Source organism: Lontra canadensis, unplaced genomic scaffold, assembly GCF_010015895.1.
Source record: "Lontra canadensis isolate GAN:19392208 unplaced genomic scaffold, GSC_riverotter_1.0 scaffold1, whole genome shotgun sequence".
NCBI lineage: Eukaryota > Metazoa > Chordata > Mammalia > Carnivora > Mustelidae > Lontra > Lontra canadensis.
Genome location: NW_022630995.1, coordinates 69,791,549 through 69,819,201, shown reverse-complemented (window position 1 = coordinate 69,819,201; position 27,653 = coordinate 69,791,549). Strand labels below are relative to the sequence as shown.

The window sequence follows — 27,653 nt, the reverse complement described above, 5'->3', positions numbered from 1 at the left end:
AAACAGCGTGCGATTTGAGACCGCCATGTGAGGCTGTTAAAAGGCGGAATGCCAGAAACATTCAAGATAATGCCTACGAGCTCATCTTCCTCCCAAATGTCAGACTTGCAAGAAGTCTGGATTTCCTTTGCTGTGTAAATGCTTTTCTTTTTTCCCTTTCCTGAGTGCTGGAGATGATCCTTTAATGCCAGATTTTTCCATCTTCACTCTACAGGCAATCTGTTCTACATGCCCCCCCTTGAGTGCTGAAATGACTTCTATGTGCATCTGATCGACCACACACCAACACCATTTGCCAGACAGGAGGAGCAGAAGTAGGGCTGAGCACGCGAGGAGGGTTAATCTCTCTGTGTCTCCATTTCTGCGTCCGTAAAATGACAATGAAAGTGAAATTTCCCTCACAAGGCTTTAAACGGTACTGTGCATGGGTGGTGTGGTGTATTTGCTAGCTACGGTTATTTCCTCATTATCTAGTAATTTCCTGGGTCTGTGGAAATGTGAGGTGGGAAAGGATAACATGAACCAGAGTTAAATCCAAGCTCTCCTGGGTTATTTGTGATTTGCAGCAATATTGTGGGCCAGCAACACTTAAATCTCCGACCACATTCTTTTTAGATAGCATTAGACCTGGTTCTAACAGCGTTGATGAGAATTTGAATCTTTTCACCCATTTATTCACACATCTGTGTCTGTTCATTTGTGGATCAGTTATCTGAGTTAGGGCACTCGGCAATTTACAAACTTGTATACAGCAAAGGACTCCCCTGAAGGCATCTATGGCCATTTGGTTAGTGATATAAGCAACTGATACCTTGTCAGAATGACCAGGTTTGGAATATTCTGTTAGATCCCAATAAATAAAACTAACCAGAAATAAAAGGGCTAGGAAAAACAGTTTGAGAATAACCTCAGTTTCTATACTAAGAGACTGTTCTCTCTAGCCATATTCCTGTGTACCATCAGGCTTCTGATCACAGAGGTGCTCTCAGGATTCCTGTTTCCTCAAATCTGCCGGTACCTTCCTCTACAGTGACCTGGCAGCTTTCCCTCTCTTGGTCAGGAGCCCCCTGCTTCAGGATTAGATTGGACACATCTACTGAGTGCCTGCCATGGGCTCAACACTCTGAGTCTGTTTTAGGCAAAAAACCAGTTTTGAGATTACGAATTACACGGGTGCAGACCAGGATCTTGTATTTCAGTTTTGGATGTATTTTAGTGCACAAGTTATGCCTTCCATTTGTCATCTGGGCTTTGTGGAGATGTATGAAGCATGTATCCACTTTCAAGAATAAGAAATCTCACAGATGACACATTTTCTCTTGAAAACGAAATAATATTTTATGGCAAGGAAGATGACCCATTTTTGATTGGGTCTTTACAGGCCTGAGAACAGCTATGCCATCAGTGTTTTCAAACTGCTAGCAAAAGGTCTATCAGGCCTTCCAATATACTTCACAGAGACAATAAGCAGTGAAGTGTCTAATGGTAAGCAAAGATGTCAATAAATGGAAAAATTACAGGATGATCTTATACCTTTGAAAAGGGAACTTATCATTTGACCTGCGTCAGCCACTTACTCTTCTGGGCCATGACTCTCTCAGGTTAAAAATTAGAAGTTTATCAGGGTAAAGATTCAGTTACTTTTACGGTTCTTCTCTCCCGAAAATGACTAGGATTCTAGGTCTGTGCTCTTTGGTAGGGTAGCCATTAGCACCTGAAATGCAGCTAGTTCAAATGGAGAAGTTCTATAAATATAAAGCACACACCAGGTTTTGAGGAGTTAATACAAAAGAAAGAATGCAAAATATTTTGAGTATATGGGGTTAAATAAAATAGATCATTAAAATGAACTGAACCTATGTTTTTTACTGTGATGACAGAAAATCTGAAATTCCATATGTGACTTACATTATATTAATACTGGACAGCACTGCCCTAGACCTTTAAAATAAAGGGAGTGGAATTTGTCTCTAAGGACTTTGAATTTTTTTAAAAAATTTTATTTATTTATTTGACAGACAGAGATCATAAGTACACAGAGAAGCAAGCAGAGAGAGGAACGGAAGCAGGCTCCCCACTGAGCAGAAAGCCCCATGCGGGGCTGGATCCCAGGACCCTGGGATCCTGACCTGAGCCAAAGGCAGAGGCTTTAACCCACTGAGCCACCCAGGCGCCCCAGAACTTAGAATGTTTAAAGGTCATTTTTTCAATGTTGAGGTCATTATGCTTCTAAAAGTCAAGTTTTCAAAGTCAAAATTCTTATCCACTCAAGACTAATAAACTGTGTGGGGGCATATTTGCTACCAAGTTCCTCTTGAAGTTACTGTCTGTTGAGGACCTCTGCAAGTTCTACAGTTACAACACTCCATATTCAACCACTATGGTAATGTCTCAACTATCCCATAAGAGATTATCAGGCAATACACCAAAAGGTTAAGTGTGATTATTTCCAGGTGGGGTACTGAGTGATTTTTGCATTCATTTTTAATTCTTTTCTTCATATTTCAATCTTTCAACAATAAGGTTCATTAATTTCTTCATCAGAAAAAAGGCTTATCTTTACATTTCAGTCTAAATAATTTTACAAATTCTACAAATACCACAAATAGGTAAAAAAGAACTTAAAAGGCAATATTTCCAGTGGCTTTAATCTGCTTTTCTCCATTTCCAAATTTTCAGTAGTGAATAGGTTACTTCTATCAAGAGAAACAATACACCTTATTTTCACATCTTGATATCCACCCACCTTTTAAACCTTAAACCAAAGTTACTTTGCATTCTAGTTTTCTTAAAACTCCTGAAGCTTTTCTCTTTCCTCTATAAGACTTAAGAGCAGATAGTTTAGGTGTGAGCTTCCATCTTGATGCTAACCCAGCTCTCTAATATTTTTATAACTGCAATCAACTAGAACAGGTGTTAGAATATATGTGGAGGATGGGGAAGAAATCCAGAAGATACTTGAATATGCCGCCACGTACAGGGCGTTTAGGTTGGACCTTAAAAACCTGAAGGAATGCCATTTACATCTGAGTCCGGGGACAAAAGGGGACAGAACCCTCCGGCATGTAGCCGGGACCAGCTCGTACAGCCACGTGTCTCTCTCAAGCACACACACACACACTCATTCATACATAGAGTGAGCAGGGTAGTGCCCTAGCCCAATCCCACATGCCCTGCGGTTGCTTTTTTCACTTGCCCTTCCCCGGACTAGAACCAGCGTCCTACCCGCCTCAGATACCATGGGGTATGACACACTGTTGTGTGTGAGCAGGCAAGATGCACAGCCAGATGGGCCATCCGCCCTTGGAAAGCGATGGGCTTCTAAAGGTCTGTCAGGAACGGCTGTTCAGCCTGGCAACATTGCACACTCAGTCCACTTGTTTTCTTCTTGAGGAAAAGTAGTCTTTTTCTAACTCCCATGTGGTGACAACCCTGTGGACTATGGAACTTCTAAGCAGAGCAGAACTTACTGTTAGTGGTAAAGATGACTTCTCCTTCCTGCGGGGTGGGATCTGTATCCGGGACCACCTGCAAGGCTCCCACCGTCCGGACAGCAGGGTCCAGGGTGACTGAACTTTCATTCACAGTGGTGTCGCTCGCGCCTGTGATCTGGTTGGTGGGTGGGCCTCCTAGAGATCCCTCGAAGTCGGTGGGCAAGTCATCTATGCAGTCGGCATTGGGCTAATATGAACAGAAAAGGATCTGCCCTTAGTGTTGGTCATCAAGTTAGAGATGAAATGTTCACAGCCTAAGTCTTTTGTCTCAATGGAAAACCAAGTTCTTTAGGGTTCTCTTCCTGAATCGCTTAAAAAAATTTTCTATTATAGTTTCTCTAATTAACTTGAAAACCACTTTCAAAATTTCCTTTCCAAGGGTTCCACTTAGATTTAGAGAGAACATTTTAATTCCAGGAGAAGCAATATTCATATATTAATATAATGGAGGGTGACACGGCATTTATTTATAATGATAGTCCTTCCTTACATATAGTGTGTACTCCTCATATAGAATGTAGTTGACAGCTGATAATTACCCCCAAAGACCCATGCATTGTTTGCAAATGCACTGATGACAGTAGAGTAGAGAAGGGGCACAGAATCTGACTCATGGTGAACTGTTTAGTAGAGCGACACACAAAGCTACAGGGTGAGGCTATTTTTGTTGTGGTGGTTAAACATGAGCCAAAAGCCAGCTGTAAAAAATAACCTATTTACTTACCATGCAAACTGATCATACATTTGTCAAATCCTCTAAGTGAAAACTTTACTATCCTAAAACCAGGGTGATGCCATCTAGCTTAACGATCCACTGCAAGACTTCCTCTCCCTCCAGGCCCTCATCGTCAGATCTCTGACAGCCTCACTTGAAGAACAAAAAAATGGGGAGCTCTCTGCTTTGCAAGGCAACCTGTGTTGGCTAGCCTTATTAGACTATTCTATCATGGGGCAAAATCTTACCCGTTGCAAGTTTTTCTCTTTGGTCTTAGTTCTGTTATTTGAAATAGTATTGAATATATTTATATGTCTTCCACAAACAACTTTTAAGATGACTTTCAGTTGTTATGCCTCTTTCTAACCTCCAAAATTATTTTAAAAAGATGGTGTTGCAGAGATACAGTGTTGAGATATATTAAGAATAGCTATGAATTAAAGTTGGTTTTGCACTCGTAATGGATGCAGATCAGGACAGGTAGGATTAGGTGAGGAAAATTCTAGATTGGCACTGATTGAATTAACATCACAATGACTACACTGTGTGTGAAGTTCACCCAAAGGGAAAATCTATAACTCATGGACTCTCTGGGAGCACAAAGCAAGGAACCCAAAGTGGGGGACTCTTGTTCTAACTTTCTACTCTTACAGCAGTCTCCCAAGCTGCACACCTGTGTTTCCAATAGTCAGCTGGAAATTTCCATCAACCTCATAAAAAACTCAAATTCAGCTCATTTCACCTTCTTCATCTCTATGGGAAGTGGGCCAATTCATTGAAACTCAAGTTATCAAGAGTCAGTTCATTGAATGACCAACCCACCATGTTTACTAAACTTAGAGATCATAATACTGGGCATGAGCAGGTATGTTACGAATTTTCTCTCTCCATTTCCAGCCTTCCTATTTCCTTACAGTTTCTTCCCTGGTATATTCCATTCTCTACTTTCTCATCAGAGCACTCTTTAAAAGACAAACAAACAGGGGCGCCTGGATGGCTCAGTGGGTTAATCCTCTGCCTTCAGCTCAGGTCATGATCCCAGGGTTCTGGGATCTAGCCCCGCATTGGGCTCTCTGCTCAGCAGGGAGCCTGATCCCCGCCCCCCCACCCCGCCCCGCCTGTCTTTCTGCCTACTTTCTGATCTCTGTCTGTCAAATAAATAAAATCTTAAAAAAAAAAAAAGACAAACAAACAAATAAAAAATGGGGCACCTGAGTGGCTCAGTTGGTTAAGCCTCTGCCTTTGGCTCAGGTCATGATCCTGGAGTCCCAGGATCAAATCCCAAGATAGAGTCCCATGTTGGGATCCCTGCTCAGTGGGGAGTCTGCTTCTCCCTCTGACCACCCCCCATGCTTTCTCTCTCTCACTTTCTCAAATAAATAAAGAAAATCTTAAAAAAAAAAAAGGTATGATTTTCTTTTTTCTTAAAGAATGAATTATAAGGTCCTTAGTGCGGCAAAACAGAGTCTCTACACCCTTGCCCCAGCCAGCTTTTCTGACCTCCCCTCAGCCCTTGGAAACACAGACCATATATTCACTTCTCAGGGCTTTAGCTAATGCTGTTCCTCTGCTCAGCCCCCATCACCCACCCCCTTTTCCATCCCTAGGTCTCCAAATAACCATGGTGAATTCCTAACCATCCTTCAATTCCCAGGCCAAATGGTATCTTTTTTTTTTCTAAGTTGTGTTCCCTCCCAGATAGCATCCTCCATACTGTGACACTTTGTAGGCATTTATGGTTTATTTGTAACTGTGCTTGTCTTTGTCTATCTCTACTAGTCCACAAGCTTTCTTTTCTGCCCAGTTTTATTCATATATAATTGACATGTAACACTGTGGTAGCTTAGACAACAGGATGATTTGATACACACATATACACTGGAAAATGATTAACACATAGGTTTAGTCAATATCCATTATCCCATATAGTTACACGTTTGTTCTTGTAATGAGAACTTTTAAGATCTATACTCTTAGCAACTTTCAAATATACAATACAAGATTGTTTCATGCTGCACCTTACACCCCCAGGATTTATTTATCTTATAACTTGATCACCTTCACCCACTCCACCCCCACCACAACCTCCAGCCTCTGGCAACTACCAGACTGTTCTCTGTTTCTATGAGCTCAGTTTTTAGATCCCACATATAAATGGGACATAAGCTTTTTAGAGTGAAGCCACTACATCATGTTGATCTTAAATTCCAAGCCCTCATATAGTGTCTGACAATTATTAGGTGCTCAGCAAACACCCACTTGAGTTTTTTATCGGAGTCTCAGTTTACTACTATGAGAAGCTGGGAACATTAGTATCAGCCCTAGATCAACGAAGGGAAGATTTGAGAAAATGCTTTTAAAAACGGTTAGGTTCTGTGCAGAGGTAAGGTATGCTGTTCAAGGGCAGCAGAATGTGTCACCCCAGATACACTGTTGGCGTAAAGATTATTTTGAGTCAAACACAGTGGAGAAGAAGCAGATAAAGTAATGGTCTCTGTCCTCCGATCTGCCTAAAAGTAGGACACAAATTTGTAAAGGTGGCTTCCCTCCTTGTACCATGAAGAGAAGAACATTCTTATTACCAGAGTCTGAGAGTTGATGCCAAATGGGTCTGTAATAACATACCTCATTACTATGCTTTTATCTGCCATTAGTTTTCCTCATATATGTACTTCCTCAGAATCTGCTGCCCTAGAAGCTCAAGGTCCTTTTCCTTTGTCTTGCCACTTCTCTAAAAATTTGTTCTTTCATGAAGATGCGATGTCCAAGTTCTGACTGCCCCTTTGATTTACTCATCCCTACACACTCCTATATGCATGGACAACGTATATGTGAGTAAATAAATGTCTGGTTGTTTTTCTCTTGAAAATCTTGTTTATTTGTTTATTACTTATTTGTTTGTTTACATGACAGAGAGAGAGAGCAAGAGAGCACAAGCAGGGGGAGCAGCAGGCAGAGGGAGAGGGAGAAGCAGGCTCCTTGCGGAGGAAGGAGCCCAATGTGGGACTCGATCCCAGGACCCTAGGATTATGACCTGAGCTGAAGGCAGACGCTTAACCTACTGGGCCACCCAGGGGCCTCTTCTCGTGGTAATCTTTTTCTAGTTTCATTTACAGGAGCCCAGCAGGAGAACCTAGGAGGGTAGAAGGAAAAACCATGTTTTTGTCTTCCCCTACAGTATATAAAAACCCTTAAAAGCAAAACTGATTGTGTGTGGGGTGTCAAGGAAGAAAAGATTTCATGAGACAATACTGTGCTGGTTGGTCTTTCATCCAAAGCATCTGGATGCAGTTGTAGATGCGGTAACAACTGACATATTTTTCAAAATGTTGACTTCTCTTGTTGATATCATTCATTTGTTTTATCTCTTTTCTTTAAAAAAAAGTTATTGATTTTGACGTAGAATGTTCTCTTTTACTTTGTGGACTAGTAGGATCAGTATTATATCCTTAACAGAAGGGGAAAAGAGAAAGAGCTAATTAGCTCAGTGAGATTGTTAATGGTGGCACGTGTGAATAATTTGGCTTAGGTATAATATTTAATAGACCACAATTTCCAGAAACTCACAGTTTATGTCCACCCTAAGTAGTTCATCAAATAGATATTTTGAAAAGAAACCCAATTTATAGACCTCTAAGAGAAATTACAGTCATATATTTAGCAGAGATGTCAAATACCATCTGCGAATGAATACGGTATAGGTCTTCAGATTTAGGTGAGCATGGGGAAACGCCTCAAATAAATCAATCTCTAAACAGTCAGGAACTTGGGAATACCCCAGCTACATGGAATTTCTATTTAATAACTATTATCCTATTCATGCCAGGACAAGAGTGATAGGAGAAGGTATTTGCTGGGATACGAATGGCCTGGGTGTCACAGTACCTTGTAGGAGGACTCACTGAGACCTCTGTTCTGTCGTCTACAAAGACATACCTAGACCTGACAGGAGAGAAAGGAACGTGAAGCACTGTTGTGTAGATAAAGGGGTGAAAACACTTCAGACAAGAAAGGGCCCCCTGGGGGCGCCTGAGTGGCTCCGTGGGTTAAGCCTCTGCTTTTGGCTCAGGTCATGATTTCAGGGTCCTGGGATCGAGCCCTGCACTGGGCTCTCTGCTCAGCAGGGAGGCTGCTCTCTGCCTACTTGTGATCTCTGTCTAATAAATAAATTAAATCTAAAAAAAAAAAAAAAGAAAAGAAGGGGCCCCCTGCCCCTTTACAGTCAGTATTTTATTTCTCTCTCTCTCTTAACGGTTTATTTATTTATTTGAGAGAGAGAGAGAGAGAGAGAGAGAGAGATTGTGCACGCAGGGGACGGGTCAGAGAGAGAGAGGGAGAATCCCAAGCAGAACTCATGATGCAGGGCTCGATCTCACAACCCTGAGATCATGACCTGAGCTGAAATCAAGAGTAGGATGCGTAACTCACTATGCCACCCAGGCACCCCAGTATTTTGTTTCTCTTGGTAACATGTAATAAAAACAGATACCCACTGTAATGGGAACTTCATAATCGGCAAGCTTTCGTTCTTTAGCTCATTTGAGAGATATCCACTTACAAAATGAAAATGTTTCCAGGTTCCAGCTTTCAACTTACATGGATTTGCCTTATAGCACAGGTGCGTACAAGGATACTCAGTTAAAGTCAACCAAAACCAAAATGGAGCCCCCCCAAAAAACCTTACCACCTGTAACTGGACAACTCAGTTGGCCAAGATGACCACTGAACAGTGCCTTGGTGAGTGGGCACTGTTCAAAGGAGGACGAGACTGAATTTCATAAATACGATTCTGTGACCAGCAGCCTTCAGACTCTGAAGGGCAATGAGGCCCCAAGACATGTGTTGATCAACTTGGCACATGAAAGGGCTACAGAGATAAGAACCAACAGGCACTAACTGTTAGAGACTGACAAGCTCTTGTCACTTTTCCTGAAGAATGGAATGAATATAAGAAATTTAGAAAACTGATGAAGCAGTCTCTGTAAGCAGCATACAAAGGGTTTCAGTTAGCTATAGGAAGTATTTACTAATTGAGAAGGCTGTGAGCTTGTCCAGTGACAGGGGAAGTTAAACGAATGCAATAAAACATCATCTTTTTGGAGTTTAGGCATGGTGCTGCTACCCAGGGGCGAAGTATAGAGTGGAACAACATTCCAGATTCCTCCCAGATCCTGACTTCAGTGTCATCCTCTAGGAAAAAAACAGAAAAGTCTTAGAGAGGCGAGAGGGTAGCCAGATGCCTTGGTGCTTCCTGAGAAGTAGCCCACAGGCTTTCTTCTTCCCAGAGGATGTTCTCTTCTCTGGGTCGAGCTCAGATACATGTCATGTTCCTGTCCAGCTCCCTGGTAAAATCCAGAAGATGCTACCCATGTTTATTTTTCTTGAAGTCCAGTGTGCTAAGTAAAATCTCATCCTCCATACTTGGTCAGCATGGAACCATGAACAACAACAAAAAAAACTCCTAAAAGTGAAAATGTTATTAATTTTGGAAATAAGCCCAAAGGCCACCCAATACTTCTATTTTAAAAACAGTATCTGTATTCTCAACTCCTTCTCAAGTACCTTCTGGAGAAGTCCTACCACCTCTGGCAAAGTCTGAAGTCAAATGCTGTTTAGTACAAAAGTTAACTACCAGGAGCGGTTTGGTTTCATCGTCCTGACCAAGAAGCACTGGGATTGACATTCAGGAGCTTCGAGAACATCCTGAGGAATAGGAACTGCGTCAGATAATGTGACTCTCTTTCATTGTTAAGTATTCTGCAGATGTTGGAGACCAAAGACACACACACACACGCAAGTACACACGTATATGCATTTCCTGGCTCCCCCGTATGAATCTGCTGCAGCCAACAACGTGAGAAGTGCAAACCCTGAGTTCAATTTTCTAAGCTCCCAATGTCTGGTGGAGAGGTTGGGTGCTTGGTAATATTTCACGTCCGCTGTAATTGACTTTCACCTTGAACGCATTATGCATTTACAACTCTGGTCTGAAAATTTAATGCATTGGCTTTCAGAATCTAGCTCAAAGCCACAGTCACATGAGTTGATTTGTGTTTGGTGTACCAGCCATGAAAAACAGCAGACAGCTGGCATGGACGCAGCTGCTACCGGGTAGAAAATTCAGCCAATGCCTGACCTCCAAGTCTTCAGGTGTGCCCTCTCCAACAGAGCCACTCTGATAATCCTAGGATAATTAGCCCTTTGGCATTAAAGGGATCCTTTGATATCTGATCCTTTCTTCTTCAGTGCTATCTTGGGACCCTTAACATTCTCTTTATTCTCTGCCATTAGTGGTGAGAAGTGACAAGAGAGAGGCTGCGGCAGAGCAGAGGGGATGGGGAGGAGGTTGGCCTCCGTATCCTGTTTGTCTAGCTGCTTTTAGACAGTGCCAGCATTTTTTTCACATCTCTGTGCAGCCCTCGGATTTGGTGGCCTGGCTTGCTTCCTGCCCTCACCACAGCAGCTGGTGTCTCACCAGCCACCAGCTGTGGCTTTGCTTGAATACGGTCCTGGGAAAGTCCTTCCCCGGAGCAGCGAGCCAGCCAGCTGGTGGGGTTCTCCTTGCACTGGGGGAGAGACTACATTTTATAAACACATAACTGAGGGCACAAATGGGACGGTAGCGCTAGAGTGAAGGGGTGCTGGCTCTGCCTTCCTGTTCACTCAAGGTCTCTGCAGAGACCTGAGTTGAGCAGAGGCTCTGGGCCAGGTTCCCAGTGGCTGGCTTTCCCTCCCCTTGTTCAGAAGAGTTCCTTTCCCGGGAAAGCTAGGCACTTTAGACTTTTCCAGAGAAGGGCAGCCTCAGAAAGTTGGCATGCAGAAGCCCTTGCAAACAATGCCGTGAGTAATGCCACAGGAGGCGAGCACTGGGCACCAGGACCGTCCTGCCTCTGCTGGGTCCTGCCTGCGCTCACACCCCGGAGCCCAGGGGAGAAGCCTACGAGCTGCAGGAGCAGCATCTCGAGTCACAGGCGGGGATGTGGTGAGAAGGTCGTGGTGTTCTCCGACTGAGAGAAAGTGAGAGGACAGATGTTTTCAGACATAGGCGTTCTCTTGGGGGCTCATCAGATGACACCCCCCGCTGTGCCGAGGAGGGGGTCAGAGAAAATCCGGGTGTGTGGTTTTCTCCCTGCTTTGGGGGTAATGCAGAAAGACACACATCACGATGCTGTAGGCTGGGCTGTGCTTACCGGGATCCCTAGGGCTTTAAGAATGTTCATCTTGCACATGGGACAGGTGCGATGGTCTAGAAGCCAGGGGTCAACACAGGACTTGTGGAAAAGATGCCTGCAATGAGAACCATACATCTTAGAGTGGCGGTAACTGCAGAGACGACCTAGTCCACCACAGCCCAGAGACTTGTCCAAGGTCACTTGACCGCTCAGAGGCAGAGCCGAGACTCAAACCTCCATCTCCTAGCTCCATGGGCCAGGGAGCTGCCTCTCACACCGGGTACTGATATAGTCAGACTTTGTCTGGATCCCAGGACTGTCCTCTGGGATTCACAACTGAGTCTTCCAAGTTTTAGAAAATGTAGAGAATGGAGACGCAGAGAGATTTTGCTCTTTCTCAGTAGGAAGAAGGCTTAGTGGGAAAGAATGCAAGCAGGGAGGCCTGCCCGGACCTTTGAGAATAGACCTTGAGAGAGAGAGAAAGATTACTTGCAACTAAATCCAAAGTTTCTTTTTTCACAGTCAGAAGACAACTGCAAAATAAAGGCTTGTTTCCATTAATATTTGGGCTGTCACACAGAAGGGCAGCAGAGCTCCTGGAAGCATTTCATAACACAGATGACATTTTATGTTGTGATGGCTGCTGGCTGCTGAAGCAGAAGCCGGGCTGAACCGTCCTGTACCCTTTACTGTTTGTACAGCTGACGTGCTCATCGCCCCTGCAGTGCCCATGCTCCAGGTCCGCGAGCCTTCCCTGCATACCAGTAGAAGTGGTGCGCTCAGGACGGGCAAGAGGGGGGCCTAACTGACCTTTCACTCAACTTGGCTTTCCAGGGGCCCAAGAGATCAGCAGGGACTTCTCGAGTCAGAAGCTTTTCTTCTCACTCGCAAGACTCCGGGCCACCAGCAGAAGCAGACAGAACTTCCTGCCTGGGGCAAGACCGAGAGCAAATGGTCTGCCTGAAGTACGAGGGCTTCGCAGGAAATTCCGTCCACCCTGACCGCATCCTCGGTGCAGCACTGTTCCCGGAATATGTTTACTCTCTCTCTCACCTTCGTCTTCTTCCTTTCTAACAGTTCTGTTTTCTTTGTGTTAGAGGGCTTTCTGCTCAGATGCTTCAAACGGACCCCTAAATGAGGGAAGAGGGAGGGAAGGGCCAGCTTTTAAATGGAAATTGAGAAGAGACCCACGTGCTGAGGCTGGGGTTGGCAGTAGGCTGGATAGGAGTAGGTTGGGGATTAGAACAGGAGAGTAGCAACTTGCACGGATCATCATGTTCCCAGATGATCGCTTGGAATGCCTGCAGATTTATTCCTTGGTAGATATGTATCACACTCATTTGTTCCTCTATCCATCCGTTCATCCAACAAGTAATAAATGCCAAGGATTGTGCTCAACTCTGGGAATGAGCATGGTAACGATTTGGCTCCTTTCCCTTCAGGAGTGTAACAGGAGGAGCAGATGCTAATAAAATAATAGAAATAAACTACTTAATGACAACCGTGCTAAGTATCACATTAGAAGAACATGGAGTTTGGGGAGGCTTCTAACTGGGAGATCTATCCCGTTGGGGTACTCAGGGAAGACCTTCCCCATGAAGAGCCAAAGCGAAAACACTTGAGGGCTACATGGACACTATCTGCATGAAAGGGAGGGGAGAAGAAAGAGGGTGTTCTAGGCAGAACAATCGACTGGCACAAGAGCCCTGAGATGGGCACTGGCAGGAGTGAGGAAGGGACTAAAGAGGGATGAAGCCACCCTTCTCCACCCCCCTCCCCAACAGCAGTATGGACCTCCCCATGTTCAGGCTCTGCTCTCAGGGAACAAGTTCTGAATCTCAACTTGCTCACCAACTGGCGCTCCTTTGGGGAAAAAAGCCAAACATCATGATCCTTCTGACTGTTCCGGGGAGTCAGCCTCTCTGCGTCCCCCGCACACGTGCTGGCACCAGAATGATGGGAGGGCCAGTCAGTAGTAGCTGTCTGAGCTTCAATAAGTCTTTTACTATCCCCAAGCTGCAGGTACCCCCTCTGTAAGCTGGAGATACAGCTACCCAGGCAGAGATGTCTTCCTAGAGTCTCCACCGCAAAAGCTGACTCCTGAACATCTTGAATCATTCCTCTCTGCGAACTTGTCATTCTGACATCTCTGTGATGCGAAGTTTTGTGGGTCAGCTCGTCTAGGCTCTAGTGCCCAGTCATTCAGTGAAACCCTCATCTAGGGGAATGTCATAGATCTAGTTAATACCTACAATCGGTTGACTTTAAATAAAGCAGATTATCGCAAATAGTCTAGGTGGGCCTTATCCAATCAGTTAAAGGCCATAAGAACAAAACTGAGGTTTCCTGAGGAAGCAGAAATTCTGCCTCCAGTCAGCAGCGTCAGATCCTGCTCGAGTTTCTAAACTGTAGGCCTGCCCTACAGATTCCTGACTTGCCAGCCCTATGATCATGTAAGCCAATTTCTTGAAAACTCAATGCCTTGAAAACTCTCTCTATATATACCTATGATATGTAATATAGTGAGATACAGTGGGATTCTTTGGAGAACACTGACCAGTACATCCTCCAATGAGAATATAAGGTCCATGAGAGAAAAATCTTCATTTGCCTAATTCACTATTGTATCCCCAGCCCCTAAAATAGTTCCTGGCACAAAGGTGATACTCAAGAAATATTTGCTGTATGGATGGATACTTATCCAGAGACCTGGTCCCCCTCACCGCCTATGCACGGTCATCAAGCCATGTGGCCTCCCTCGGGCAGAATTTCTTCCACACGCCCCGCTTCACGTCTATTCTCAATGCTTCTCCCTCACTCCTCATCTTGTTGATGGCCTTTATTATTAAAATAACATTGCCACTACTCTCCATGCCACCAGCTTTTCCTGTTCTTTTCATCCCACTCATCCTTGCCAGATTTATCTTCCTAAAATACAGCACTAGCTGCGTCACCCGCTCATTCCATTCTGTTCTGTGCGAGGAGCTGGGTACAAAGATGAATAAGACAAGGACCCTCCACCAGTGCAGGAGCCCAGGGCTTCGGTGGCTCCCTGTGAACTGCAACAGAAAGGCCACTGCAAAGCCACACCCCTGGATCCACTGCTTTCTGGCTCTTTGGTCTCGGGCAAGTCTTAATATCCCCAAGACTCTGCTGCTCACGTGTGACATTTTCTTCAAAGCGTGGAGTTTGCGAGTGAATGAGTCCGCGCATGCACTCGCATATGAGTGTGTGTGTGTGTGTGTGTGTGTGTGTGTTGGGGTAAGGGGTAAATAAGGACTACAAAGCTGAAAACGTAACTCTAGGCCCTCCTCAATTGTAAGCTACCCTTAATCTTATTGATACCACTGTACTGCACCTTGTTTTTGGATACTATGTTACTACTCTGATCGCTACTCTTTAGAATATTCTTTTAACATTTTAACAAGTAAAGGCAAATTTTAAAAAATCAGAGGGAGAGCTAGGGCAAAAACTACGAGTGCTCAAGTGACATGTAGAGCGATCATGCTGATTAGTAACTAACATTCATTTATTTCTAGCACCATATTTCTTGTGTGGACCATGAAGTATGAAGTTGATGTATCTTTATCTTTATCTATCTTTATAATTGGGATTGCAAAAACCATTTTCCCCCCAAGTGGAAAGAAAAATAAAAGTTACTAGGCTAAACAAATAAACAAAGAGGTAGGGAAAGAGTCCAGCCTTTAGTGAGAAGCACCAATGGTTGAGTAAACGTCTCTACCACAAAGTCAATGTCAACTCATCCTGTTTGTATGATTCACAGTAGAGCACTGTTCCTTCCCATTTATTTAAAATTTTTAAAAAGTTTTATTTATTTATTTGACAGACAGAGATCACAAGTAGGCAGAGAGGCAGGCAGAGAGAAAGGGTGAAGCAGGCTCCCTGCCCAGCAGAGAGCCCGATGCAGGGCTCGATCCCAGGACCCTGAGATCATGACCTGAGACAAAGGCAGAGGCTTACCCCACTAAGCCACCTGGACGTCTGGCTTCCCATGTTTTTAACAAAGGCTGAGTGAGAAAGTCCATACTGACGAACAAGGGGACAAGATATTCTATCTTGTAACCATCCTGACAAGCTGGAAATACAACAGAGGATCAATCAAAACTCTGCTCCCTCTTCAGTCATCAAAGTTAAGCAAACGTTTAAGAAAAAGTTCTTTAAACACCTGACAAAAGATGATGCCGGCAACTGCATAACGAGGCTGAGCTGATTATGAGTAATAAGTTCTCACATTTTTTTTTTTTAGCAGTAATGACCCCGTTAAGCTCGTGCCCCATTTATTAATTCTTGTTTCCCATTGTCCTTTTGCCTCTATGTGTGACACCCTCTCCAATTAAATGACCTTTTTTTTTTTTTTTTTTTTCCCCCCTCTACCTGGATGAAGAATGGAGACCTTCTGGCCTTTCTATCTTATTCATTTTTGTAAGCTTCGTCAGACCCTGTCACCCTGACATTGACATTAAAATTCCGTGGCTTTCCTTTTAGCACCAATACAAGCTGTTGCACTGCCTTCAGCGAAATGGTTATCAAGGAACATGAGTCACTCAGGGACCCAGGCAACATTAATTCTTTAAACGGAATACATCCAGTGTTTCTCTGGGTAGTCAGGATACTTCTTCATAGCCTCAGAATCTTACTTGTAAAGTTGTCGATGAAGTCAGGGTTTCTAAATGGATAACACTAATTAAATTAAATTAATAAATCTCTACTGGTTACTGAACGCCTACTATGCACCAGGCATGTTATATACATGAGTAATGCATAACAGCCCTATGAGGTAGAAATTATTATTCCCATTTTATGGGAGAAATAAGCTGAAGCTCACTGAAGTAAGTTCAGTTATCCAAAGAGTGAGGAAGCTGTCGAGCTAGGGCTCAAACTCAGTCCTACAGTCAGTGGTTTTACCTAATTCTGCACTCCACCACCCTCCTTCCCCTACTGAATGTCATGGGTAGGGGTTGGGAGGGTTGGGGTAGGGGGAGGTGGAAGAATTCAAATTGTTATTCTTCCCCAGTGAATTTTTGTGATTCTGCTCTAAGGAGGCAGTATCTTAGCTACAGGGGTTGGGAATCAGGCAAAACAAAAGGGAAAAGTGATCTGCCTTAAGCGTGTTCACTTGGCTACAGAAGGAAAAAGCTGTCAAACAATGGCCTCATCAGAACTATACTTAGATATTAGTGTGCCTGATTTATTCGGGAAGAGGATAACATTGGCCTCTAAATGCTCTGTACTCCCCCATTCTCCACTGCCCAGCAGATCTGGTAAATGAGCTGGCAAGCTCTATCACCTTCCCACAAGATTTTTGTATTTGAATTATGAAGTACCAGAGAAAGTTATACCCAACTTTTTTTCAGGGCTCTTCTTGACATGGTCTGGTTTCCTTGCTTGCTTTAGCTTTCTAAAATACAAACATGATATCACTCTGGAGACTTGAAATGCTTCAGGACCCCCTCCCCAAACCCCCCACCCCTGGCACAAAGTCAAGATGCATGAACACAGAGCGCACACAAGGCTCACCCGACCCGGCACTTGTCACATCTTCTGTTATGTCCCCACATTTACCCCACAATTTCACCATAACTCTGGAATGCCCTTCTCATTTTTTTCCCCTCTGGTGTGTCAAATCTTACTCACATTTCAAGTCATAGCTCAGCTATCCCTTCTCTTCTCTGAACATCCCAACCCTTTTCTTGAAACTCTGCCAAGGAGAGTTACTTTTCCTTTTTGGCCTATTGTGTTTTCCTATATATGTTGCAGTAGCTGAGTATGTGTCTGAATTTCAGAGTTTGACCATGACTCCTTAGCTTTGTGACCTTGAGTAAGTGATTTAACTTGTCTGAGGCTCAGTTTTCTCTTTCGGTTTTTATGACAATATCCTTTAATTGGTGTAACAACCCTCCAAAGTGATAGTTTATGATAATCCTTCAGAGGGCTGTTATTATAATCAAAGGACAAAGAACAAATGAAGCACAAAGTTAGTAGACCAAAGGAAATAACAGAGATTAGAGCCGAAATAAATGAAATAGAGACTAAAAGGACAATAAAGAAGATATATGAAATTAAGAGCTCATCTTTGAAAAGATAAACAAAATTGACAAGTCTTTAGCTGCACTCACCAAGAAAAACAGGGAGAGGACTAAAATCAGAAATGAAAGAAATGTTACAGCTGATACCACAGAAATACAAAGGCTCATAAGAAACCACTACGAATAATTTCATGCCAAAAATTTGGGCAAGGTAGAAGACATAGATACATTTCCAGAAGCATACAAATTACAAGAGTGAATAATGATGAAGTAGGAAATCTGAACAGATCGATGACTAGTAAAGAGATTGAATCACTAAAAAAAAAAAACCTTCCCCAAAAATAAAAGTCCAGGACCAGATGGTTTCACTGGTGCAATGTACCAAACATTCAAAGTAAAAGTAATACCAATCCTTCTCAAACTCTGCCAAAAAATAGAAGAGGAGGGAACTCTCTCACACTCATTTTATAAGGCCAGAACTGCCCTGACACCAAGGAACCAAAGAAGGACACCACAAACGCAAAAAGAGTATTTTATATGCCAATATATGCCAATATATTGCCATATATATGCCAATAACCCTGATGAACACAGATGCCAAAATCCTCAACTAAATATCAGAAAAGCAAATTCAACAGTACATTAAAGGGCTCATACACCATGATCAAGTGGGATTTATTCCAAAGATGCAAGGATGGTTCAACACCCACAAATCCTCAATGTTATACCACATTATCAAAATGAAGGATAAAAATCTTACGATTATCTCAATGGCTGCAGAAAAAGCATCTGACAAAATTCAACATCCATTTATGATAAAAACTCTCAACAAAGAACGTATAAAGGGTAAGTACCCCAAATAATAAAGACCATATATGACAAACCCGCAATGTTAGCTATCAAAAGCTGACTGAACGGTGAAAAGCTGATAGATGTTCCTCTAAGATCAGGAAAAATGCAAGGATGCCCACTCTTGCCACTTTTATTTAACACAGTATTAAAATCCTAGACAGAACAATTAGGCAAGAAAAATATTGGCATCAAAAGTGGAAAGGAAGACATAAAACTGTCACTATTTGAAGATGACATGATATTATATATAGAAAATCCTCAAGACTTTATCAAAAACTGTTAAGAATAAATGAGTTCAGTGAAGTTACAGGAGACACAAAATCAGTATGCAAAAATCAGCTGCATTTCTATATACTAATAGTGAACTGTTAGAAAGAGAAATTAGGAAAACAATCCTACTTATAACTGCATCCAAAAAATACCTAGGAATAAATTTAACCAAGGAGGTGAAAGACCTGTACACTGAAAATTAATGACACAGATGACAGCAACTGAAGACACAAACAAATGGAACGATACTCTGTGCTCAGAGATAGGAAAAAATCAATATTGTTGAAAATCTGTACTACCCAAAGCAATCTACAGATTCAATACAATCCCTAGCAAAATTCCAGTATCAATTTTCAAAGAGAAGGACAAATAATCCCCAAATTTATATGGATCCACACACACAAAACCCCAAAGGGCCAAAGCAATCTTGAAAAACAACAAAGCTAGAAGCATCAGGCTCTCTGATTTCAGATCGTATTACAGAGCCATAATAATTGAAACAGTACGGTATTGGCATAAAAACAGACACATATAGATCAGTGGAACAAAAGAGCTAGCCCAGATATAAACCCATGCAGATATGGTCAATTAATTTATAACAAAGAAGTGAAGAATATACAATGGGGAAAGACCAGTCTCTGTGATAAATGGCGCTGGGGAAATTGGACAGCCAAAGAATGAAAAGTATACCCTTATCTTATACCATACACAAAAATTAACTCATGGACTAAAGACTTAAACATAAGACCTGAAACCATAAACCCCTAGAAGAAAACATATGCACTAAATTCTCTGACATAGGGCTTGGCAATTTTTTTTTTTTTTTGAATCTGACATCAAAGCAAAAGCAACAAAAGCAAAAATAAACAAGCAGGAAAAAATAAACAAGTTAGATGACATCAAACTAAAAAAAAGCTTCTGCAGAACAAGGGAAACCTCAACAAAATAAAAAAGCAATCTACTGAATGGAAGAAGATATATGCAAGTCACATATCTGATAAAAGACTAATATCTAAAATATACAAAGAATTCATACAGCTTAACAGCAAAATATAATCTAACCAAAACATGAGCTGAAGATCTGAATAGACATTTTCCTAAAGAAGACATACAGATACCCAACGACTACATGAAAGGACGCTCAATATCACTGGTCATTAGAGATATCCCAATTGAAACCACAATGAGGTATCACCTCACACCTGTTGAAATGGCTTTTTTCAAAAATACAAGACATAAAAAGTGTTGGAGAGGATGTAGAGAAAAGGGAACCAGCATACACTGTCGTGGGAATGCCAACTTCTGCAGCCAGTGTGGAAACCAGGACAGAGATTCCTCAAAAGATTAAAAATAGGACTACTGTATAATCTAACAACTCCACTCCTGGGTATTTATCTGAAGAAAATGAAAACATGAGCTCAAAAAGATACCTGCTCCTCCATATTCCCTGCAGCATTATTTATAATAACCAAGATATGGGAACAATCTAAGTGTCCATCAATGGACGAATGGATAAAGAAATGTGGTGTGTACACACACACACACACACACACACTCTCTCTCTCTCTCTCTCTGTGTGTGTCTCATGCACACAATGGAATATATTACTCAGCCACAAAAAGAATGAAATCTCACCATTTGTGACAACATAGATGAACCTGGAGGGCTTCAGGCTAAATTAAATAAGTCAGAGAAAGATAAATACTGTACAATGTCTCTTGTACGTGAAGCTTAAAAACAAAGACAGTAACAACAACAGCAAGACAACAAACAGATGCAGAATAAACTGCTAAGATGCCGGTGGTGGGCAGAGAGGTGGGTGAGGAGGTCAAAAGGAAAAAAGATAAATAGTTTTGGTACTGCTTAGCTAATACCATTCCAAGGAACCGAAAACCACTGATTACATGTTGATCTTACATCCAGATACCTTAAAATTGTTTTATTTGTTCTAACATATTTTCACAAATGCATAATTACTGTTGAGGAAAGAATATTCCTTGCTGATATTTTTGCCCAAATTGAATTTAAGACTTCAGATAAATATCTTAAAACACTTGCAAAAGTGGGGCTCCTGGGTGGCTCAGTCAGTTAGGCTCTGGACTCTTGGTTTTGGCTCAGGTCACGATCTCAGGGTGGTGGGATCAAGCCCCGTGTCAGGCTCCATACTTTGCGTACAGTCTACTGGAGACTCTCTCCCTCTGCCCTTTCCTCTCCTCCATCCTCTGTGCACACTCACGTGTACTCTCTCTCAAATAAGTGAATAAATCAATAAATAAAATCTTAAAAAAAGACTTGCAAAAGTGTTTCCTAACTAAAATAAGAAAAATGGAAATTAAAATAATGAGAAATTTTTTGTGGATAATTTGCATTTATGTTTAAATTTGGTAATAGATCATGCTGGCAATGGGGTAAACATTCATATACTTTTGGTGAGAACATAAATTGGCCTAACCATATTAAGCAATATGGCAGACTGCACTAATATTGAAATGCATAATCCCTTTTATCCGGCAAAAAAACAGAATCTGGTTTTAGACTTAGGTCTTTAAACTGAGAAGAAATTTAAGCTGTAAAAGAAAAAAGGACGAAAAGTATAAAATATTTACAATACTCCCTGGCACATTAGAAGCTAGAGCATCATGGGTTTTGTTTGTTTTCATTTTTAAGAGAGGGAGGGGTGAGGAGCAGAGGGAGAGAGAGAATCTGAAGCAGGCTCCACATCCACCATGGAGCCCAACACTGGGCTCGATCTCATGACCCTGAGATCATGACCTGAGCAGAAATCAAGAGTCGGACGCTTAACTGACTGAGCCACAGAGTTTGAGACACTCTGGGGGGGGGGGGAACAGAGTCAAAGTATTTCTATCTCCAAAACCCAGTAGAGTACCTAGAATAGGATATACTTTCAGTATTGTGTGCTGAAAAAATGAATTCTGAAAGTCCGTTTTCCCCAAGTCATGATTTGATTAACAACAATTTAATTCTTATTTCTTGCAAGTGAGCTTACTGTGGTAAAGCATACTCAGAAAGCACTTTCCTTAATTTTAATAGATTCTCAAATATAAAAACAATTCTGCCTTCTTCTGGGGGCCAGTGGCTCCCAGCAAGAACATTAGGGACATCGATGAGCCTATATTCTGCCTAGACTGCCTGGTAGACATCACAAAGAGCCATTCCTTCTATGCAAATCTCATTTTGGGAACATCGATTAACGGATCTGAGCATGAGCATTACCAAGGTTAGAATGACCAAAATGGCAGTAAAGATGGCACTTACAGAATGTCAACTGAGCCCAGACAGTGTTATGCATGTTGTACAGGAGAACTGTATTCTATTCCTCCCCAGAGGACAAAAGAAATCTAAATTGTTCTCGTTGATTTTCTTACAGGATTCCATTTGTCTAGCTGCTCCTAAAATCAGGTGAATTCAATAAGAACTTCACCAGACTTTGACAGTCATGGCTTTGAAAGACACATGGAAATCACTGGCTTCTTTTGTGCATTATCTTTGGCCCAAACACCATGCCTGTGGTCCAGAACTAGCAACCCAGGCATTCAATGTATCATAGGATTTCTCTACATTTTCTACTGTGCTATATTATGCAAACCAGTAGCTTATTTCCATTCCTATTAGTGAAAAAAGAACTTGGTTGACACAGCAGCACTTCAGTCTGGTATGGAAGGTAGATTTCTTAGCTATACATGAGAAAATCTGGAAAAGAGTATTTCTGTATATTGCTAAAGAGATTCTAAAGCTGATACCAGAACTCACTACTTGGAATGTTTAGTTCTGAGAAGTAGGAACATTAATGCAGAATAACATATTCATTAGTGCTTTTATACAGAGCATTGTGGAAGGCATTGGGGCTGCAAAGATGAGTCAGACATGTGTCCTGTTGGTGAGGTGTTTTTAATAAAGAATTGATGGGCTGATAGGAAGCTGCACAGTCCATACTGTGCAGGTTAAAATCTCAGGCTTGCAGGGGGGCAGAACAAGTTTCATTTTGACACATTTTGGCTAACAGTCCTCAGATAACCCTTAACTTCTCTGAGCCTTAGTTTCTTTGTCTGTGAAATGAGGATACTAGTACCTACCTGAGGCACTCATTAATATGATTCAACCGATATGCTACCTCTGCCTTTTTTTTTTTTTTGAAGATTTTATTTATTTACTTGACATAGACACAGCAAGAAAGGGAACTCAAGTAGGGGGAGTGGGAGAGGGAGAAGCAGCCTCCTGGCAGAGCAGGAAGCCCAATGAGGGGCTCGATCCCAGGACCCTGGGATCATGACCTCAGCCGAAGGCAGATGCTTAACGACTGAGCCACCCAGGTGCCCCCTACCTCTGAATCTTTTAAGCATATGGGAAAATTACAGGCTCTCCTGTTGGTAGCTATGGCTATGTGGCTAATTCTGTCCAGTAAGATAAAAAAAGAAATAACAGATTTCACTTCAGGCCCATCAAAATTCACAACATTTGAGATGGTAACTGCTTCAGTTACTTCATGACAGCCATGAGCAAACACTCATTGCTGATGCACACGTAAAACACAAGACATAAAAAAAATCTCTGTTGTGTTAAGCCACTGAGAGTTGGGAGTTTTTGGTGTCGTTGGCGCTGCAGCAAAACCTAGACTATCCTGGCTAGTAAAATGCCTTACCAGGTTGCTGTAAGGATTAAATACTTGTTTGATAAATGCTTGGCTAGTTAAGGGTTCGGTGGATAATGGTGCCATTAACTATATTAAGTGATGTTAGTACAACATACAAAGGGATGGGTCATAAAGAGATATAGATAAAAGTATCACAGAATTCAAGGAAGGAAGTGGTTACTCTGTGAGGACGGTAGGAAACGGTAGGATGGGAAGAACTTTGAAGTGCAGAGACTGGATGCAAGAACCTAAGGAGAAGGAATTTATGTAAGTAAAGACAGAGCAGCAGTAGCACACGAGATGTATGAGAAACTCAGCTGGGTTGAAAACTAGACTATTTAAAAAGTAAGAACCGGGGGTGCCTGGGTGGCTCAGTCGGTTAAGCCTCTGCCTTCAGCTCACGTCATGATATCAGGGTGCCAGGATAGAGCCCCGCATTGGGCTCCCTGCTCAGTGGGGAGCCTGCTTCTTCCTCTGCCTCCCCCTTTCCCCTGTTTCTGCTCTCTCTCTCTCCAATAAACAAACTCTCAAAAAAAAAAAAAAAAAAAAAAAGTAAGAACAGGAGCTAAAGCTGGAAAGGATGGCTCCAAATCAGCATTTTGAAATAATCTCAAAGGACTTAGTAGCCGAGAGGTATGAACAACGTGGAGAATAATCACGGAGCTGAGCTAGACTTCCCTCACTCCTTGTGATGATGGGCTTCTCCTTATCAAGTTATTTTCTTCCACGTGTTCTCCTTTTTCTATGTCTCCTATAAAGAAAGTCCTCGCAGAGGTGACAATGTGGTGTTTTGGGGTGTGGTGGGGATCAAGTCGGCCAGTTAAGCAGACACCAGCTTCCCCTAGTGTAACCCTTGCCAACTGGCCCAGTGCCTCACTGGGGCAGGGGTGGGGAGGGTGGTTATCTCTGCTATTGGGCTTGTCTGAAATGTTTGGACCAATTATGAGAAGCTGCATTTCCCTGATTCCCCCTATTTAGGTATTGGAAACATTGTTTAAAACAAACAAGAAGGAAAGGAAAAGGGTAAAAAGAGCTATCACACAGAACCAGCAGTGACCATATTCTGGCTATTGTTTAACAACCTAATTCCTTTGTTTTGGCAAGCTGTTGTGCTCTGCTAGCAGTTTTACCTGAGGAAGGGAAAGAAAAAGAATGCAGCTGAGTACATTCTGCTCCCCTCAGGAGTACCAGCACCGGCTTCCTCTGAGAAAGGCTGGCCTGTTTTCAGAGCCACAAAACCCAGCCTGGAATCACTGAGGAGAAAGCAAAACCCTTAAAGCTGGCCTCGATTAGATTCGTTTCCCTTGGGGTGCTCAGACATTTGGCTTAGAGTGAGATGGGGGTTTCTGAGGCTGACTTAGGCAAAACCACACTCCCAGAGCTGAGGGCTGGGCAGAGCTCCCCTGCGGTGCAGGGGTGAGGGCGGGGCGGAGCTTTAGGGTGGAAAGAACCCAGACTCTGAAGTCCCAGAAGATGGCTTGCTTTGGGCCCTGTGACCAGCCTCTTTGAGTTAAGTGTTTCTCTGAGTAAAATAAAGGCACATTAATGGTACCCACTCTACCTCGGTTATAGGCTGCTGAGATGTAAATTAGATATTATATGTAAGAGAGCTTTACATGTAAACCGTAGAGTGCTTTTCAAAGTTAAAGTTTTGCAATACACAGCCATTTCATTTCACCTGGTGTCCACAGCATTAGGTTTAAATAGCATTAAAGAACACCCAGCAAAACTTTAAATCCTAAGTTACTGTATCAGATCCTCTAGCCACTAAACTCGATTTCTCTTTTGGCTACAATGGAAGAAATGGATCCTTTGGGAATGCGAGTTACAAAGGAATTGCAGAAACCCTCATTTTATAGGTGCCTCACTCCTTTAGGTTCTGGTAGAGAGCGGCTCTCAGCTTCAAACTTGACCCTGGTGTAATTATATCGTTTGGCTGGGGCAGCAAAGCTGGTTGGCCTTCGTCCCGAGTGTCTAGTTGATTAATATAACTGGGGATCAGGACATTTGAAGTCAGAATGCCATATTTAACAAGGTTATTACAGTTCAAGACTTCTTTCCTAAGGCAGCATTTGCTCTGTTGAAAATACAACAGAAAGTAACTCATCAGACATCATTTATCAGCATTGCCATTTCCTTTCATGTTTCCTTCCTTTAATCCCTTAGATTAAGTGATAACTAATTTTTGGCAGTGTATATATGTAAACCCAAAGGAATCAGAGAAAAAAAATTACTAGAAAACACGACCAGCAAACTTTGAATTTAAATTTCATGGAATTCTGACTAATGTACAAAGTGAGCTGCTTTTTTAAAAAAAGTCTACAACATAGCTTCTTTGGTGCTTAAAACATTTTATTTCCATTATTAGAAGTGAAGGCATAATACATGGTGAATTGCATAGATCTTAAGAAAGCTTGATGGTTTACTGAGTACCTATATATTTGCACACAAATATCCAGATATGGATATAAAGAGTTTCCATCACCCCAGACAGTTCTCTCCTCCCCTTACCAGTCAATACCCACTCCTTGCCATGAAACGACCATTATGACTTAGTCACCACAGGTTAGCATTGCTGTGACTGAATTTCATGTAAATGGAATCACAAAGTATGTATTTATTTTTGCCTGACTTCTTTTGCTCAACATGATGTTTTCAGATTTATCTGTGCTTTGATAGACATCAATAGCTTGTTTCTTTTTATTGCCGAGTAAAATTCCATTGCATGTGTGTACCAAACTGATCCATAGATTCTCCTATTATTAGACATCTAGGTTGTTTTCATCTTTTTTGCCCATTATGAACAAACATGCTATGACTACTCTTGTACAAGTCTTTCTGTGAAGGTATGCATTCCTTTTTTTGGACATAGATCCAAGAGTGAAATGGCTAGGTTAGAGGGTAGCATGTGTTTAACTTTAGTAGAAACTGCCAAACAAATTTCCAAAGAAACTGTCCCATTTTATTTTATTTTATTTTAAAGAAGTTATTTTTTTATTTGACAGAGAGGGACACAGCAAGAGAGGGAACATAAGCAGGGGCAGAGGGAGAGGGAGAAACAGGCTTCCCACTGAGCAGGGAGCCCAATGTGGGGCTTGATCCCAGGACTCTGGGATCATGACCTGAGTAGAAGTCAGACGCTTAACGACTGAGCCACCCTGGTGCCCCACAACTATGACATTTTAAACTTCCACCACACTATATAACTTTTAATTTGGCAGAGTATATAAAATTATGTTTCTGAAAAAATGACTTTTTTAAGTAATAGTTTTCATACACAGTGACTTTTGAGGGAGATGCTTTATACCAACATAAATTTCAGATAAATTTGAAAAATACAGTTAATTAATTCATCAGTTATGTTGTTTCTTGATAGGGAAGTGTTAAAGAGATAAACTGAAGAGTAAAAATTCATAAATTTTTTAAAGTATCTTTCTCTGTTAATCAAAAAGCATTATAAAAACAAAATAAAAATACCTGAGAAAAAAATGAGAAATACCATTTACTAAAAATATGAAAACAAATACTAAAAAGTCAATATCATATTTTACCAATTCTAGGCCATACCATTCTCCTCCCCATTTTCATATCTCTGAAATTAGGAAGTGTCTACAGCCAATGACAATTTACATTAGATATCATATATTGATTAATCAATAGTAGTAGACTAAGTACAAAGTACTATGGTAGTCAATTGTAACATCTCAGAGAAATCAAAGACATGGGAACCGAAACTAAGCATGCCCCTTATATTTGGTGATCAGATGAGAAAGAGGCTTAAACCATGCTACTTCCTGGTTCCAAAGTTACATTAACACAAGCACCCTCTCATCCTGCTAGTGGGGAGTAAATCATTATCATCTTTTAGGAAAGCAGTTAGGCAAAACTTCCTACTCTTGACCGGGTAAACTCACTGTTAGGAATGTATCTTAAATGAGAAATACAGAAAAACACATCAACAATTAAGGTCATGATTTTGTAATGATGAAAACTACAAGCAATTAACAGTAGGGGATGGTTAAATAAACTCCAACAATGGACTATATTATATAACTACTGAAGTATTTTAAAATAATAATAATAATAATAATAATAGTTTTGTTTTTCGTCTTAAAGATTATTTATTTGAGAAAGAGAGAGAGAGAACATGAGCGGGAGGGAGACAGAATCCTAGCAGACTGTGTGCTGAGCAAGGAGCTCCACACGGGGCTTGATTTCATGACCCTGAGATCATGACCTGAGCTGAAACCAAGAGTCAGATGCTTAACCTCCTATGCCACCCAGGCGCCCCTTAAAATAATTACTAAAATTAAAGGAAAATGCTTACTTTTAAATGTCAAATAAGAAAGTAGAATAAAACTGTATGTATGAATGGGCTGACTTTACAATGTTTAACGACATACATATGATGCTTACGTCTATGCAATAGAGAAAATTAAACTATCAATATTA

The 27,653-nt window shown here is 41.7% G+C and overlaps 1 protein-coding gene across 4 annotated transcripts in view; it reads right to left on the bottom strand.

The window, feature by feature from the left end:
- RNF150 (ring finger protein 150) overlaps window positions 1-27,653 on the bottom strand; it is a 302,877-nt gene that overhangs the window by 79,227 nt on the left and 195,997 nt on the right. For all 4 annotated transcript variants that reach the window (XM_032857179.1, XM_032857183.1, XM_032857177.1 and 1 more), the window contains exons 5-6: window positions 11,400-11,496; window positions 3,471-3,681 (exon numbers count right to left, since the gene is read on the bottom strand). In XM_032857179.1, coding sequence (XP_032713070.1) covers window positions 3,471-3,681; window positions 11,400-11,496 — 308 coding nt within the window. The remainder of the gene's footprint in view (window positions 1-3,470; window positions 3,682-11,399; window positions 11,497-27,653) is intronic.